Genomic DNA, 17,647 nt, shown 5'->3' with positions numbered 1-17,647 from the left:
AAGCCATTACATCTTAAGATAACTGTGATGAATACACCACAAGGGCGTCATTGTAAATGCCCTTGCAGTGTGTTCCTTCGTTGTATAATAATTTGTCTTTCTCTGTCTCCTCTCTGCAGTGTCATCATGCATCACCACCTACAAAAAGACACCTCCCCCAGTCCCACCGCGAACCACCCCATCCAAACCTCTCATATCCATCACGGCCCAAAGCAGCACCGAGTCCGCCCAGGATGCGTACATGGACGGGGGCTCTGGCCCACGAACGGGCATCAGCTCCCAGCCGGGCCTGTCCAACTCCACGGAGAGCATCGACAGCATGAAGGCCCTGACGGCAGCCATAGAGGCAGCTAACGCTCAGGTGCACGGCCCTGCAAGTCAGCACGTCACCAACAGCACCATCACCATCACTGCCACCGCCACCACCTCCGCTGTCGCACACGTCTCCGCCGACAGCAAGGCGCAGAGAGAAGCGCTCCGCAAGTGTCTCTCTATAGGGATCCAGGTTTGTGAATGAGCCCAAGTTTGAGTCAAGCTAAAACCCTGGGATTCAGTTTGACAGCTTCCCCTCTTGTCTTAGGTGGACCCAGAGGAAGGAGGGCCCACAGAGGAGCAGTCCAAGTTCCAGTCGATAGGAATCCAGGTGGAGGATGAACGATGGTGAGTGGACACAAAAGAGAGAAAGAGCACAAGGTTGTAAAAGTGAAACTGGATAAGTCTGAGGGGAGGGATGAGGGAGAGATAGCAGGAGCAGGACTTATGGAAACAGAGGAAGGTTTGTAATGGGCGCTACAAGCTTTCGCCCCCCTATATCAGCTTCACCACAGCAGCTGTCCCCAGTTCAGGGGAGGCTGGCGTCAGAGCTCCCTCAGTCAGGGGGCCCCAAGTGACAGCTGTGCCAGAGGATGTGGTGCAGGGAGCTGGGAAGGTGGAGGGGGTGAGTTGACAGCCATCTGTTGCTCCAGTCATTGTGATTCAGGCTACTTTGAGGCTGTGTGTTTGTGTGTGTGTGGGAGGTAGGGTGAGAGAGGGAGGGAGTTTTATTGGGTTTGTTTGGTTCTGAGAGAGACTGCTGTGCTGTCAGCCACAGTCTTTCATTCTGCAACATGATAGAGAAGAAGTGGCCTTGTGTGCACTGTGTTTCATTAGCTCACATTGCAACAAACTTATCAAGGACACCAGCATTTATGGCCTCTTTGTCAGCTTCCAGTCACCCTGTCAATACAGTGACCTTGTGTGTGGTGAGGGAAGCTGACCGATTCAGTCACGGTAATGGTTTTTTCCACCATAGTCGAGGTGCGCTTCAGGAATTCAAAGGCACATCAGCATAAATCATAGGTCACTTGGAAACATGCAGTTTCACAGTGTCAGGGAATGTGAGGGGATTTCTGAAAGAGGAGGTCTCAGCTGACTGACCAAGCTCTGAGTTCCATGATTCGCCAAGCCAAATATTAACTCATCCAGACACCTTCTAGTCTACTGAGGCTTGGATGGATGTTACGCAGCACTGCGCAACTCTCTGGTTAATGTTCAGAGAAGGTTGGACAGTGTTTTTGTTGGTGCATGCTCGATTGTTTACTTGCTGGCATGCGTCTGTATTGGTCCCTGCATGTGGGTGTATGTGTGTGCACACCTGGGAGGTCTGGGCATGCTGCCCCCTACATTAGATTCCCAGACAGTGAGAGTGCCAAACTCCTCCAGCTTTGCTCCAGTGGGTCCGTTTCTGTGTGGGAGCGTGTGAGTGTCTCTGTGTTTATACGTAGCCATCACAGGTCATAACCTCACCTTGCTGTTTGAACTGGGATTAACTGAGAGGGAGTGGAAAATAGCTGCAGCAGAGATGAATAGAGCAAACAACATGCATGTCTTTACACAAGCTTTACACAGAGGAAGCTGTTTTTTTTATTCATGTATCATGTTTATTTACTCTTTTATATGAAAGTGGATGTATAATTGAGAAAATTGCAAGTATTTAATCACAAACATGCAGCCAAATGCAACAAATACACTGTGATTTACAAACAGGATAACAATTTGATGGATTATTTAGTGTGTTCAGATTTTTATGGCCTCTCAAGTTAAGGTCTGGGCTTGTTGGTCACCAGATGGCTTTGCAGTCACAAGAGAAACATTGCTCATGGTCCTGTAGTGACTAAACCATATGCACATCCATCTTGGAAAGTCAAATTCATGGGCAGCTAAACTTCCCGGCCTTTTTGTTTCTTAAGACGGGAAAAAAAACAAACAGCCACGTGTGCAGATGTAACTTTTAAATGCCAGTTTGTGCTGCGCAATAGCATGAGTAGCTGTGGAGTCATTCGACATACCTGTTACACATTTTCTAGCACTCCTTTCGACACCCAAATAAGGCATTGGACGGTTTTTGTTTATAGCCGCCTCAATATTTCCTCATGTTTGTGGTTTGAACAAAGTTCTGGGCAGATACCAACAAATCACTGAGACTTAAAATGAAAAGCCTGCATGTGTAGAGTCATTCTGAAAGCGGCAGCACATGGAATGCAAGACTCCACCTCTGGGGTGATTTACAACTTTCCGTCACATGAATGTAAAAAGAACATGGACATTCTGCGTTTTTACTTGCTCTTGCATACTTTCCTCATACTTTGCAGTCCCTCCTCTTTCCTCCACGTCTACTTTTTCTCTTTAAACGCCCTTGTTCTTTTGCACCCTGTCTATTGATATGTCTGTCTGTCTGTCTGGGCTGTGTTCGGCCTTGCCTTTCTTTGCCCCTGCAGGAAGTTGTTAGCGGCCTGATAGAAAGCAGGCTGAGGTCATTAGAACTGAACACCTGCTCGGAGGAGTTACACTTTAACTACTCTTCACACACACTCACACACACACACCAGGCTGCTGGTATGTACACATGAAGCCCATACACAGTCTGTTTGATCTATCCGATGCCACTCCCTTCTTCTTGCTCTCTTTCTTCTTTCGTGTTCGCAGAGTGGTAGAGATGAATGAGAAAAGAGGAAGTAAAGATGAATGGGTGGCGTTGAGGAGGAGTGTGCGTCCGGAGATAGGCTTAGGCGATGGAGCTGTGATCATTTGTGTGTGTCATCCTGCAGGCAGGTCAAGCTGAGGTGCTTGTTTAGATTGCGGCTAACTGGCTAGCACTGCAGAAATAGTCAAAATATACATGTCTGGCAGTAGGATAAGGTTTGTTTGCTGTACCTGAATTTGAAAGTTTGCTTGAGGACATTAATGTTTGACTCAAATGGGCCTTAATGATCTTTTATTTGCTCTTTCTTTGTATCTTTGGAGCCATTGTGCATGTGGGCTCTTAAGTCTATTTATCATTGTGTATTGATTGCTTTTTTAAGTGCCTCAGTGAGCAGCTACATTTTTGTATGTGTTAATAAGTTATGTGCTGTGAGTCTTGTACCACTTTGAGCTGCAATCTTGTCCAATTGCTGCACAGTTAGCCAGCCAATCCGTCCTCCCACCCTTCCCAACATCCCACAGCACGGCACCCGCGTCCCATTCATTACTGGGGTGGTGAGAACATAGCCAACTGTGTGTGTATGTGCGTGTGTTGATTTAATCTTTGCACGTGTATGTCTGTGCATGTCTGCTGTTGCTCGTAGTGTGGAGGGACTTGGCAAAGGCTGCACAACAGCGGCACAAACTTTTTGAGCCAAATACGACATGGCACACCCAGCTGTAGAGAAGGGTCCCAGGTGTGTGTGTGTGTGTGTGTGTGTGTGTGTGTGTGTGTGTGTGTGTGTGTGTGTGTGTGTGTGTGCGTGTGTGAGTGCACTTGTACTACTTGTGTATGTGAATCGGCCCCAGAGCAGGGCTTGTGGTGTGACAGCCGACTGCACACTCTGCTGCTTCTGAATGAGCCAGGTGACAAAACACACATACACACACACAAAAGACACTACAAAAGCTATTCATCGCTATCAGTGATGAGAGTGCTGTGATCATGATTTCAATTTGTCGTACTGGGAGCACCTCCGGGAGCTGTGCGTAAATAATATCGTAATTACTGCTGAACGGAAAACGCTAATAAACCAACTAAATATCTGATCTTTAACAGGTGACAAAACCAACAAAGCCTTGTTCTTGCGTCCTCTCCTAGTTACCGCAGGATGACCCGCTCCAACAGCGTCACCACAGCGGTGCAGGCCGACCTCGACGACCCCACAGATGCCCCAGAGCTGCCACCTCGTCACTGTGCCACCATGCCACGCCAGCACTCTCGCGATGCCGCCACCTCCACCGTCAGCATCCAGGGCTCTGGGAACCACTACCACGCTTGTGCAGTAGATGACTACGGAGACGTGGGCTTTGACCCGTCCATCCTGCCTCCTCCAGACCCGTGGATGGACAGCGTGCCCGAGCCGCAGGTGGAGGCTCTGGAGGCCGTCGGGCGATCAGTGTGCCCCCGTGACGGCCGCTGGTTCCTCAAGTTGCTACAGGCTGAGACGGAGCGTATGGAGGGCTGGTGTAGACAGATGGAGCAGGATGAAATGGAGAATGAGCTGCCTGATGAGAGTGAGTAGAATCATCAGGTTTAAATGTGATGACGTGAGGACAAGAAAGTCTGTTGTACTTTGATATTAGCTCTATTTTTCATCCTCTGCTCCTCTCCTCTCCTGATTTGGAGGGTGCTGGTATTCATGGTATTGGACCACAATAGCTGCTTGTTCCTGTCTCAGGCCCTCTGGCCTCCACAGACATACCGTGCATACTTATCAATAGGCTGCTGCTGGCCCCAGCCACACATGTGTCCTCTAGACACACTGTATAATGATCTCTCACACAAACAGAGTTCTCTCAGTGCTCCTTCAAGGCAACTATTTGATTTTCATGTAACACACATACACACGGTGCAGTGCTTGTCTGCATGCGCACGTCTAAATATCTTTTACACACATACTCCCACATTGACATGCCAGACTGAGCAAACAAGCCTCAGGCAGCAGGCGCTGTATTTATACCTGTCCTTACTGCGCAGCTTATTTCATGTCCTACTGAAAGCGTCATTGCTTATGCAGCTAGTGTTATGCTGTTGTGGTTCCAGGCAAGAGATTCTCTCACAGAACACGAAGAACGGGGAGGCTGTCTCAAGGTTATGTTTTTCCAGATCCCACACGACCGTGCGCACACCCATAGATGCACACATCCTGAAGGGCTGAGGACTTTGTGTCTGTAATACAGATTCATTATTCTGCCTGTCAGTTTCTGATTGTACTGACTTCATGTAGAGCAATGTATTCACTGACTGTTGCATTCCTCAGGGATGTACTGTATGAGAGCATAGCAGTGAGCAGTGGAATCAGGTTATACAGTGCAGCCTTCTTTAGCTCATATGTCATCTAACCAAACAAACACTGTGAGAACAAGACGATTGCATTCCTAAAATTCGATTTTAGCTTGATTTGACTGTTGCATCTTCTGTAAATGCGACATTTTGAATAGTGTGTTTATAAAATATCTATATTTAGAAAGAAATCTGGAAATTGTGTGCATTACGGCAATTATTTCGCTCCCGTAAATAATGTCTACTCCTGAAAGGCACATCTAAAAGAGGATTCTAGCGCATCCCTTTTTTTTTGCTGTTGTTGTGTTGCATTACTAATGCACCTCCCCTGTTCGTGGTGCAACATGCCTGCAGTATGCGGTTCTGTGAGTAATTGCGCTGTGAATTGTGTGCGTGTGTGCATGCATGTGCGTCTGTGTCTTTCTGCAGTCCTGGGGAAGATCCGCAGTGCAGTGGGGAGTGCCCAGCTGCTGATGTCCCAGAAGTTCCAGCAGTTCCGGGAGCTGTGTGAGGAGAATCTGGTATGTGTCACCTCATCCTCTGCATGCTCCCCCAGCCCTCCCCCTCCACGCTGACATCATCCTGCACAAATCACTCTGACAGGCCAGGCCAGCAGTCGTTTATTGAGCTTCTAGTACAGACATCACATCTTTGCCATCTTTCACATACAAAAAACGATCTTACTGAATGGAAGCAAGAGCCTGAGAGATATACATTTCAGAATCAGACATGCACAGCTGCATGTCAAAATTATATACCCTTTGTTGCATTGTATGCACATTACATAACAATATATTCAGCCTTTAATAGTTACTATAAAAACACTATTATTAGTAAATTCCATAAAGATACAAGCTATGAATTGGAATAAAATAGTTTTTTTATGTTAATGTACCATTGAATGTAGGAAGCATAGACTGACACACATTTTTTTTAACCACTGTTGATGTATAATTCAGAACAAAGGCTAATAAAGAAGTCAAAGGACAGTCTGGATTCAAGCCCAGCACTCCCACATATCACAGTATGATGTCAGTTCAGTGTCATTCTGATTCCAGTTCAGCTTGACATTTAGCTCAGAGCCAGTTTTGTGATTTGAGCAGCTGCTTTAAAACTGAATCATCACGCAGCAACTACATCTTTCCAAACATGTGTGATAGGCATATAAACAGTATGTGTTTGTATGTGTGTCTTCACGTGTCCATTTGTGTATATGTGTGATGTTTGTGTATCAGAACCCAAACGCACACCCGCGGCCCGTCTCCCAGGACCTGGCGGGTTTCTGGGACATGCTCCAGCTGTCCATCGAGAACATTAGCCTGAAGTTTGATGAGCTCCACCAACTCAAAGCCAACAACTGGAAACCTCTGACTCCCCAGAAATTCAGGTGCAGACGCACGAGGCAAATATGAGACTCACTGAACTCCACTTTTAAACGATCAAATGATCTAACCTCAGTATTGTTCTGGAATGCTTCACTAACCCGCATGTTAGCTGCTGTCATTACTTGTATACTCAGAATTGTAAGTCCAAATGATTCACGGTTAGGCTTTGTTGTAGCATGCTGACACGTGTTGCATACTGTCATGTTGCCTGCCTGACGCTACCACTTGTATTTGTGTGTTTTGTTCTGTCTTGTTGTCGACAGTGAGCTGCTTTTGAGAAGCTTCTCTACCTGCCATGCACCGTTGGGGCCTGTCCATCTCCAATGGTCTTTTACCTCACGCAATGGCCACCATCGTGCTCTCTTACCCCCCACAAATGGCTGCCACTGTGAACCATAACCTCATTCAAAATTGCATGCTTTGACATTTTGCCGGCAACAGCTACACCGCTCTTTCTAACCCTTACATGCAAACTGGCTGCAGTTGTGTCGCCCGTCATTGTGTTTAGCTGCAGCTTGCCATGAGGACTCGGTGGTCTGTCTTTAAGACTATTTGTTATTCCTGTCCAGGAGAGAAGGATGCCCCCTCCTGTGCCAAAGAAGCCCCAGAAGGGCCACCCTCCCCTGGCTAGGGACCGCTCGCTGGAGAGCTCTGAGCGCCAGCGTCTGGAGGCTCGCAAACGCCTGCTAGCTGCCAAACGTGCCGCGTCGGTTCGGCAGAGTTCTGCTACCGAGAGCGCAGACAGTATCGAGATCTATATTCCTGAGGCCCAGACCAGACTATGAGACACATAAACATATACCTTCACAATACACTGTCCCATAAACACGATAGCACTGAATGGTAAGGCTAGGGTGCTATGACTCAGCATAATCACATTTTTTGCAGACTTCCTAGATCACTGTGGGGTCAGTCACGATGGAAACTGTCTGAACAAGAAATGTACATTCACGATATTTATTTATTTATTTATCTGTCTCCCCCTTCCCCTTCATTTCCTCCTCCCAGCTTCGATGTAGCACTCCCTCTTTACCTTGCACCTCCACCTGCCCCCTCGCTCCCAAAGACGTCTCCTACGAATCCCCCCCTTTTTTAAGTGACCTGATATTACAAAGTAAGCCTGGTGTAGCACAGCAGTGATGCTTCACATTAATGTGTTTCAGGAGATGAGGACGCAGAGAGGGAGCGTGCATGTGCATGTATGTGTGTGCATATGTGTGTCTGTGTATACATGCAAACACACATATAGGCATAGGTGGTGTATTTGATCTGAGCTGCTCGGGTCAATACATCAAACTTAAAGGGAGAGGCCACACCAAACCAGACCCACAGACTTCATATTGATGAAGTTGATTTTTATATTTTTATCAAAAATCTATATTCTGAAAGTATTATAATCTGACAAGTTTGCGCTTTGCATAATGAGATCAGACATAAACATATTAAAAAGACCGGAAGAGGCAATTAAAGTGTCATCTGGTGACACAGTCGGCTTCTGTCTTAAAACGGGTCTGTCCAGTGGCCAGAGGTCGACCCTGTAGAAAAGGTCAGGAGGTTAGCTGTTGCTCCTCCAGGTGAGGCAGAGTGGCTGTTGAGCCAGGAGCAGAGTTTTTGCAGAGTACTGAAAGGATCACTGTTCTAAAAATGCCACAAACCTGATCTGTGTGTATGTGTGACAGAAAGAGAGCGAGTGAGTGTGCGTGTTTTGATTCAAATCTATGTTTCAGAAGTGCTTCCTATTTTTCTAGGCCTAAACAGTCCTAGTTCTAATTGATGACTAAGGTAGCAGTATCAATAAACTGTAAACAAAACACCCATCTTGTCTCATTTTAAACTGAGCAACACATGTTTGTATAAAGGACATATAATGACATGACGTGCATGCTCACACAAGGTACTTTTTGTCTTTTTTTTTAACAGGTTTGTTCCTAACCCATGTTGTGTTCAACCTTTTTCGTGTAACCGACGAAGCTAAAATACTGATATTTGGTACAATACTGGAAGTTGTACTATATTTTATTATGTCATTTTTAGACAAGAAAGGTTTATTGACAGTATTGAGACTACAGGACTGAAAAGGGACTATTTCTCCTCACTGTGTGTGCACTATCTCTGCCTCCAAATGAAGCAATTATTTGAAGGTCATACGGAAAAAAATCCAGTTTCTAATATTTTGTATTCGTGTTTAATTTATTGATTAGGAGAACAATGACTGTTTACTGACATTGTGATTATTATTATGCACTGACAACAAGGCCCTTATACTGTGTTTGTGTTTTATTTATGTTGGTTCTTTAGCATGACAGGCACCTTTTTTTTTTTGTCTTTTCTGTTTCAGTGGTCAGCCTTAATTTCTAATACGATAGTCGAGCACAACAGCAGTCTCAGGGGAAGAAGTGTGTCGAGTGCGTGCTTGTGTGTATGTGTGCGGCTTCAGAGATGAGAGAGAGTGTGACTGGCTTCATGTGACTGTATGTGACCCATGACTTTGCCTCTTATTGTATATAATCCCTGCCATCAGGATAGGCCATGATCTTAACTAAAGGAAACGGTGTTCCATGCCATCTTCTAGGTGATGTTCCCGCTGAACATCGCAGCCCTTCAGTGTAACAAGGTATTTCTGTCAGCTGCTTGAATGTGGAGACAATCCTGAGCCGGTTTTTCGGTCACATACTTTGTTTTGTTTGCAGAATAGCAGGACTTTGGTGTGTAGTCCAATTCTCTGTATTAATCTGGAAATATTTGTGCCATTGGATAACTATTAGCAAGGATACAGTATATTCCTGCTATTTGTCCCGATTGAACAGATACATGACGTTTCCATCGAGAAACGTTTCTTAGTGAAGGATCTCAAGTGATGATGTAACCGTACAGTATGATTTGTATTTCCTTTAGTTGGTCAATATAAATTTTTAGCGAGGGTGAATATAACAATAGTTCAAACTTAATGCCATTTTACGTAGAAGCTCATTTTAGTATTTTTACTTTGGAACTTGTATTTGAATTGAATTGTCTGTCAAATAATTGAGTCTTTATTTATGTTTTATTATATTAACATATCAATATAACACTCCTGGTATAGCAGGGAGTTAGAAACCAGAATGTTGGGTTGTGGTTAAACATTTAAAATCCAATCCTGGCAAATTCTGATGCTTGTGATGTAGTTATATTAAGAGAAAAAAAAAAACATTCAAATAAACATTTGTACATAAATGAATGTTTCCCTATGTAAATGTAAACTTAAAAAAACCCAATCAAATAACATATTAAGCAGATATACATTTTGTATTTAATGTTATTACACTGTTGATGTTATGGCACGTGTATGAGCTCTTATCAGCATTAAAAAAAAAGAAAAGAAATATCATTGCCATAATTTTGTTGTGTTCATTTCTTTCCCGTCTCCACATGTGTTTTCAATTGGAATATAATTAAACAGATTACAAGGCTAGCGTGGTGTGTTTTTAGGGCTTTTCCCTTCCGCAGGGGCGCGTCCCCATAATTAGACAGCACTTTTGGCCTTGGCTTAGCCTTGACGCTCCTGTACATGCAGCTTCTGGTGATTTGTCATTCACACATCAGTCGTGCTGAGGAGGAGGCACGCTGGTCTCGGTGGCCTGAGTTGGGGTTAGGGGGTGTGTGGGGGCGATGTCTTTGTGCACGACCTGGCCCTGGGTCAATCTACCCATCAGATGGTCTACCATGGTGGGCTGCAACTGCCTACTGTGCGCCTGGAGGTCTGTTTAAACCCTTATTAGTGATTACATCATTCAGATGAGGCCCAGCCCCCACCACAAGACCCGAGCTGTCATTTCTGACAGGAAGCATGTGACGAAAGGTGGAAAATACATTCTGGACATTTGCTAGTGATTGGCAGGGGCAGCTCCTGCTACTGACAAGGCAAAAAAAAAAGAGCCAGATTTTTCAGCTGATTACTTTGCTGTTGCCTTTTAGAACATCCAAACCAGTGGCAGAAGAAGTATTCAGATATTTAAAATAAAGTTAGTAACACCACAGTGTAAATGTTAGTTTGGTAAAAGCTTTGCAATTCAAAATTAGTGTAGTTTATTAATAAGAAGAGCACTTAGCTCTATGAGGGTGCTACTAATATGTAATCTTATCATAACTAATACATTTATGTGGAAGCAGTTTTTTATACATCTATAGTTGATTAAACACTTTCCAATTTAAGCATTTTACATACTTTATCTACTTACTAACTTTATAATGTTGTTTCTGTTTCATATTGCCAAGTGTTTATGCTTTATTATTCTAGGTGTGTCTGCAGTTAATGTAATGTAAAATGATTTTATATTATTTTATCTACACATTGTTTGTATAGAAAACATGATCTCATTACGTGTAAGGAACTACAAATGTGAAATCAGTATAATTGGGAAAAGTACAATATTCTCTTTGAAATGTGACATATAAGAGGTTTAAAATGGCACAAAAGTACTTGAATGTTTGACTTCCATCACTGGTCTCAGTTGTAACGTCATAGGTAAGTGATTAGTGAACATGAGCTAGCTGGCATAATTAGAGCTCATTTTAGTGACAATAAAAGAGCGCTTTAAAAAAATTCCATCAAATTAGAAAAATAAACTCTTGTGCGTCTTCGGAGAAGAATATAATAAAATGAAAGGGTGCCCGTCTTAGTAAATATAGACAACAAATCCTGTTGAGGCCAATAGAGAAGCTTTAGGATTGTAGAAGAACCAGAAGGGAACAGCTGTCTGCCTCCTCTTCGTACTCAGTTGTAAGCTGCCTTACATTGACTCTATTGAGATGTAGGCACACATAAAACCCCGCTGGCGAGAAACTGTTGACGTCTGCTGTTTGCCCGTGTTAATTTATGCGGGATTATGCTAATTCGCAGGAGCTGTTGTAAACCTCTCACACACAGGAATGCCTCTGAATGCCTGTGGAAAGACATGAACGCCACGCTATTTCCGTTCTCCCGTATTCCCGTCTTTTCTTTACTGAACATTCCAGCTCAATACACTCTTCTTATCCTTAAGGGATGAATCTGTAATCTCGGCAAAGTTCAGCAGGATTTACAAGAATACAGCCTGTATAAATGTGCATTAGAGTTAAGTGATCTGAAGATTTTGAAAATACTTGAATGTAAAAAAAAAAAAGATCGATTCTAAGATGTAGAAAAACAAAACTTTATTTGAATCCCATGTGACCCCTTTTTGCCACAAACATTGCACAGTATGAAAAGAAATCACATCATTGGGCATCATGTCACATTAACTATACACATGGTCCTATTATACATGAAAATGCTTTTTGGTGATTTCAAAAAATGCTGTTTTTTTTGTCAGGTTGTAAAACAGCAAATGCAGAAAAAGACATCTGTAGTGTTTAATTTTCCAGTCCACTGGCCGTTCGTTTTCGCTGAGTGATGGGATGAAGGCTCAGACTAAGAACCTGCTACATTGGTCATCTGAAAATATCCCTTGGTGGGGAAATAAGAGTAAAAAAAAATAAGCATAGAGGTTTTTTTTCCTTTTAAAATAGCTAAAAGTAAATTACAAACTCAAAACTATACTCATGAAACACAAACATTTACTACAGTAGTGAATAAGTTTGTCATAGATGCCAAGAGAAAAGTATGTTTAAGACACTGAGATGACCTTCTTCTGCCTTTAGTGTGCAAACAAATGAGGCAGACCATTCGTGAACTGATCTCTGAAATGTTAAACAGTAAACGTATGTGGGTGCGACCAATCCGTCTGATTGGTCCGTGAAGGAAGACTCCATTCTCTACAATGATATACAGTATAATGGAAAGACATAAAGACAGGCAGCATTTTTCTGATAACATTTTTGGTCCCCGTGTGCAAATAAAATACACATGTAGATACATACGCATGTCTATGAAATGAATACACAACTTACAGCCAAGGCACCTCGATACAGTTTTTTTTTCAATAAAAAAACATCCTCATCATATTGATTGGTATACCAAAAATAGAAATGATCAGGCTTTTCGTGTGGATTTGTTCTCTGTTTACGTGCAGACAAAGTCAACTGAACTGAGGAGTCAAGACACAAAGTCAGTCTCTCCTCTCGTGTCACTTTCTCCTTTAGGAGACCAGCTGTTTGGCTTGCAGCTCCATCTCTGCAGCCCGTTTCAGGGCCACGTCCACCAGGAGCTGGAAGCCGCTGAAGTCTTGTGTGAGGTCTGGAGGGGTGGGGGGAGGGGTGTTGAACAGCCCGCTGCGGGGGCTCAGGTTGCCCTCCATGCTGGTGCTGCTGAGGATGGTGGTAGTGGTGGGGAGCGGCTGGCTGCCCGGCCCTTCATCCCGGCACCGGAGCAGCGCTTGAGCCTGTACGGACTGCAGCAGCTCGGCCGCCCTCTCACAGTTCATTGCCAGCGCAGAGGGGTGGGAGGCTGTCGGGCTGGCTTGCATTGCTGTGGTGACAGTGGTGTGACAGATGACAGAAGGCCGGGTGGGCATGAGCCCTGGAGAGGGGGACGTGGAGGGTGGAGAAGGTATGGAGGGGGGGGACATCGCCTTCCTCAGGACGCCGGGCATGGCAGGTTCGAAGCTGGAGGGGTGGAGGACGCGCTTGTCGTAGCTCTCCTCTGTACCTGCTGCAGGGCTGCTGTGTTTTGGCGACTGGGAGCTGTCGGAGAAGCTGTCACCAGCCTTGCTGCCTTTCCTGGAGATTGTGAACTGATTTGGGTCTTTGCCATCTTTCCTCAGCATCTCTGGGAGAAGTCGCCGCCGCGCATTAATGAACCAGTTGCACACCTGGAAAAGACAAACAGCCCCGCGGTGAGAAAGCCGCATCACATCACATGGCTCACTTGTGTTTCTGCCCTGCAATTTGAAAGAAAATCTGGCTGGTGTGTGTATCCCCATTCCCCAGGTGCAGTCTGTGCATGTGTTTTCAATAGAGAAATCAAAATGAAACCCCGCCTATCACACACTTATATTTCACACCACAGGCTGTACATTTCACACCGTTAGCATTTCCTGTTTTTCTTAGTTCAACACTGCAGAAATGTGAAAAACAGACCCCTAAAATATAGACCAAAGTTTATGATCGCATCTCAGACTATAAGCTAAACATTAACTTTCTCCACAAAGTCTAGTTTGGATTTCTTAATCCTGCATTTAGAAGGAGTTTTCTATCAAAACTAATCTCCTATGTCAGCAGTAATCGCGGTCATCTCTCTTCTTTTTTCCTCAGTCCTCCAGGCTAGTCGTAACTGGCTCAGGGAGGCTTGTAGCTCTAACTATGTAAATGACTCTGCATTGTTCCCAGACAGCTGGGATGGAAAGGGGCTGGAGGGAGGGAAATTCCTGTCCAAGTGCCTCAGCCAAGCCCACAGCACACAGGGAGTGAGTTTACTCACGTTGTCTCATAGACTTTTATGTTGCAACATCAAGCTGGTTTGGATGACCTTCAATTCACTGTTTATGTGTCATGTTTTGTTTGCCATCCAGCCAGGAAATGATTCAGTCAAGCTGACACTCGTTTCCTCTTGACTTTTACAGTGGTCTGTTTACACTCTAAGGGTTTACTGGCAGCATTAGGCTTAGGTAACTTTTCTGTCACATCTGTGTGCTGTACCTGCAGTGTTGAGAGCTGAGTCTGCTTGGACAGGAGGGCTTTCTCCTGCTCGGATGGGTAAGCGTTGTATCGGTGCTCGTACAGCCAGTCCCTGAGGATCTGAACCGACTCCTTGGGCAGATTCCCTCGCCGCTTCCTCTTCCCGTTGCTCCCGGCGCTGGACGACAGGTCCAGGGGGGCGTCCACGCTGTCTTCATCGTCTGTCTCGCTGCCCGACAGCATCATCAAACCTGCACGAGAAGAGGAGGGAGAGTGTGTGAGAAACAGGACAAAGGAGAGCACAGATCCCCCAAAGTCAGCCACACCACTGTCTTCCTGGCCGCCGTGTGCCGCAGCCATTTAACCAAAGCTGTCTGGGAGGCAGCTGATGTGTCAGAAGCAAGCTGTCAAGTTCAGCCATGTGATTCATATAAGGAGCGAGGGAGGGAGGAGGAGGAGGAGGAGGAAGAGGGGGAAGGAGGAGGGAGGGCGGTGGCGGTGAGGAGGGGGGACGTCACAAAGGCTGGTCTGATGCTGTGTCAGTTATAAAACCTGCCTCAACAAATACAAACCAGGTCCATTCCAAAGAAACAATCAGTGTGTAAAGGAGAGGTCTTATTTTGAAAAACAGCAGGCGTGTATTTACACAGATGACAGAGTAGAAAATGACATTTACAAACTGCTTGAAGCCTAGTTTTCAGAGCATATTAAAGACAGACAAAATGGAATATTTGGGCCTCATGATGCCACATAAGGAAACTGATTTTCTCCTAAGATGTGACGTTCAAGTCCATATGTACACCTGAACTCCTGTGCAGGCAGCCCAGGCGCCATTATGAAAACACACTGGATATTTAATCTACAAGTCAGTGCAGTCAGTCTCATCCAGGGGTAAAAAACTAGTGGGAAGGGAATCAGAAAGTTCCCAAAGTCTGAGCGGCCAACAGGATGAGGTAATTACGTAGGCTGGAGAGCAGGGGAAGGGGGAGGGGAGACCTGTTGCAAATCAGCGTCTCCAGACTAAACAAAAGAATCCAGGGCTGCGTGCTTCTTTGTATGCAATTTTAAAACTTTCTGCTCGCTAAATCTCAACTTTGGTCAAAACTTAACCCCCTTTCGAAACAGTATGTTGAGGCAAAACGAGCCGAAAATGCCGCTTTAACCCAACGAAGACGCTTTGTAAGTTTAACCAACTTGTTAGGGGGTTTTTCTATTGTTGCTGCTGCACCACGAGGTCCGTGAATGCAGCGAGGCGGCAGCAGCAGCAGCAGCAGCAGCAACTTCCCACAATGAGGTCAGGATGAACATTAGCCTACATTTGGATTTCAATCCAATTTAAAGCCGCTGGAGGTGTTTGTGTTCCCGGTTAGACGGCGAAAAAGACACAAGATATCCATTTTGAACGTTTGCAGGTTGGGAAAATGAAACCCTTCGGACTCCCGAACTCACAATTAGTCGCCTAACTTTGACTCGTTTCCCCACTCGGCTACAAAAAAAGCAAAAAAAAAAAAAAAGTTCGTCACAAATGTAGCTATTTAAAATTAGCTTAACCTCAAAATAAACAGCGGCGTCTTTTTAAATCAGGTTTTAAGCGAAAGTTAATTACACCGTGACTACAAAAACAACACACATGGCGACTTAGTAATGTCTTAATGTGTGAAAACTTTACTAAAAGCACACCTTTTTAGTCACAAATGATGCGTAAAAAGCTAGCTAAATCGACTTTTGTCATAGCGCCAGCACATGGCAGAAAAAGCCCCCTGTCATGTCTGGAAAGGAAACAATAGACTGCATGGTTTGCAGATGAGGGAAATCGCTCTATTAATCGTCCTCAGTGGTGTTTTCGTCTGTTTAAACTCATTTTCTTCAAACTAAAATCTCCTCTAAAGCATCCCGCTTACCTTTTTTCGTCTTCATCTCCGTGCGAAAATGTCCCACTTATTCCTGGTCAAACGCAGAAGAAAATATTTTCTTTTATATCCCCAGCGTGTATCCGAATATCCGAGGAAGGGGGAAAAATCATCCAAACTCTTGTTGTTGTTTATTTCTGCGTGTCTCCTATCCTCGTTTTTTGGAGACTTGATAGTTACCTGAGATCTCCGCGTCCCTTCGGCTCAAAGCCCCTTTTCTCATTGACTGTGTGTTTGATCCTGAAACTGGGTGACAGCTATCTTTGACAGCTGCGTGACTCAACGCACAGAGATCCTCCCACCGTGGAGAGCCGAGGAGAAATCTCTGACATCAGCATGGCTTGTTCCACTGACATGGATACAGTCTGGCTAAGCGTTAAACCGCCGCAGACCCTCCTCCTCCACCGCCAAACCTTCTCAAAACAAAGTCTAAAAAATGCGCTTTAGCACCTTGTTTATTAAAAACTATTGTGCGCGTTGGCGATCGAGGCGCGCAGCCAGAATGACAACAACAACAACAACAGGCTGCTGCTGATGATCAGCACTGCGGACCTCGTGGTAACACCTACACATACACAATGAGAAATCACATTATTGCCACAGGCTGTTTCAGGATGCGTGTGGTTTCACCTTATCGCAATCTGCGGTTTTCATCTCCTTTTGTATTGCGAAAAAAATGTATCTGTGCTACACTTCCTGTAACACTCCTTCTGCTATTCGTGTTTTAGTGATAAATGCACATCTACACCGATAATCTATATGATTTTGATGATCACACGAGCCAGCCATGCGTAATTTACTACTGTAAATCCCCCTCCTCCTCCCTTGTTTTTTTTTCTCTCTTGTTTCTCTGCAGAAGCTGAATCGTGTGTTTTTTCCACTGGTGCCATTTCAATCTGAAATATTACCCGAAGTGCTCAGGAATGAGGGAATGTCCTAAAATACAGTATGAACGCAGACACAGCAGCAGGGTTATTGATCCAGCGTTGCACCAGCTGGAGGTTAGTGCTCCTGCCCAGGTTACTAAAGACAACGGCTGAAGGAAGCGATCAATGCCTTCATTTGTATGCGGTGCACAACCTTGCGACAGCTGCTGTAGCATCGTCTCTTTGCATGCATTTGTTCCAGACGAGGCGTTCGCTTCCTCGGCGTGTAGCTAAATGTCGCCTCCGTGTGCGCACATGTGGTACTGTGTCCCTGAACGCAGCACGACATGGCAAAGCACGAGGTGCTCGGATTCCCTCTGCTGGTTGTTTTAGTGCTAAACATAAAGAGTTTTAAAAAGTAGGGCTTGCTTTAAAAAAAGTAGCGGAAATGATAATATTCTACCCACTTTCTGATTAACAACTGAATGTTTTCATCAGAAGAAACACAGAATAGTTTAGTAAATTAAAAAATATCTGATTAGAAACATCAACAAATGCCTAATTGTTACGATATTCTATAGTGGTAGGATTTCACTTAAGTAAAAGAAATAATACTCTGTTATAAAT

General features: G+C 44.7%; 2 protein-coding genes across 4 annotated transcripts in view; one reads left to right on the top strand and one right to left on the bottom strand.

Annotated features, from left to right (window-relative positions):
- Nucleotides 1-10,034, top strand: part of dlgap1b (discs, large (Drosophila) homolog-associated protein 1b) — a 98,951-nt gene extending 88,917 nt beyond the window's left edge. The window contains exons 7-12 of one of the 3 annotated variants that reach the window (XM_022207026.2): nt 120-505; nt 581-660; nt 4,103-4,518; nt 5,717-5,808; nt 6,523-6,674; nt 7,242-10,034. In XM_022207026.2, coding sequence (XP_022062718.2) covers nt 120-505; nt 581-660; nt 4,103-4,518; nt 5,717-5,808; nt 6,523-6,674; nt 7,242-7,362 — 1,247 coding nt within the window. In that variant the 3' untranslated portion in view covers nt 7,363-10,034. Of the gene's footprint in view, nt 1-119; nt 506-580; nt 661-4,102; nt 4,519-5,716; nt 5,809-6,522; nt 6,675-7,219 lie in introns of all 3 variants that reach the window. The other 2 variants (XM_051940358.1, XM_022207042.2) reach the window with 2 other exon arrangements.
- A 1,793-nt stretch (nt 10,035-11,827) lies between these two features.
- On the bottom strand, nt 11,828-16,678 carry tgif1 (TGFB-induced factor homeobox 1). The gene is made up of 3 exons (XM_022207055.2): nt 16,146-16,678; nt 14,266-14,495; nt 11,828-13,439 (listed from the first exon to the last, which is right to left on the bottom strand). Exons 1-3 carry the CDS (start codon nt 16,159-16,161, stop codon nt 12,768-12,770), a joined length of 918 nt encoding a protein of 305 aa, XP_022062747.1. The 5' UTR covers nt 16,162-16,678; the 3' UTR covers nt 11,828-12,767.
- Between the last annotated feature and the right edge of the window lie 969 nt (nt 16,679-17,647).

Source organism: Acanthochromis polyacanthus, chromosome 20 (genome assembly GCF_021347895.1).
Source record: "Acanthochromis polyacanthus isolate Apoly-LR-REF ecotype Palm Island chromosome 20, KAUST_Apoly_ChrSc, whole genome shotgun sequence".
NCBI lineage: Eukaryota > Metazoa > Chordata > Actinopteri > Pomacentridae > Acanthochromis > Acanthochromis polyacanthus.
The sequence above is the reverse complement of the archived record's forward strand: the minus strand, read 5'-3'. Positions and strand labels throughout refer to the sequence as shown.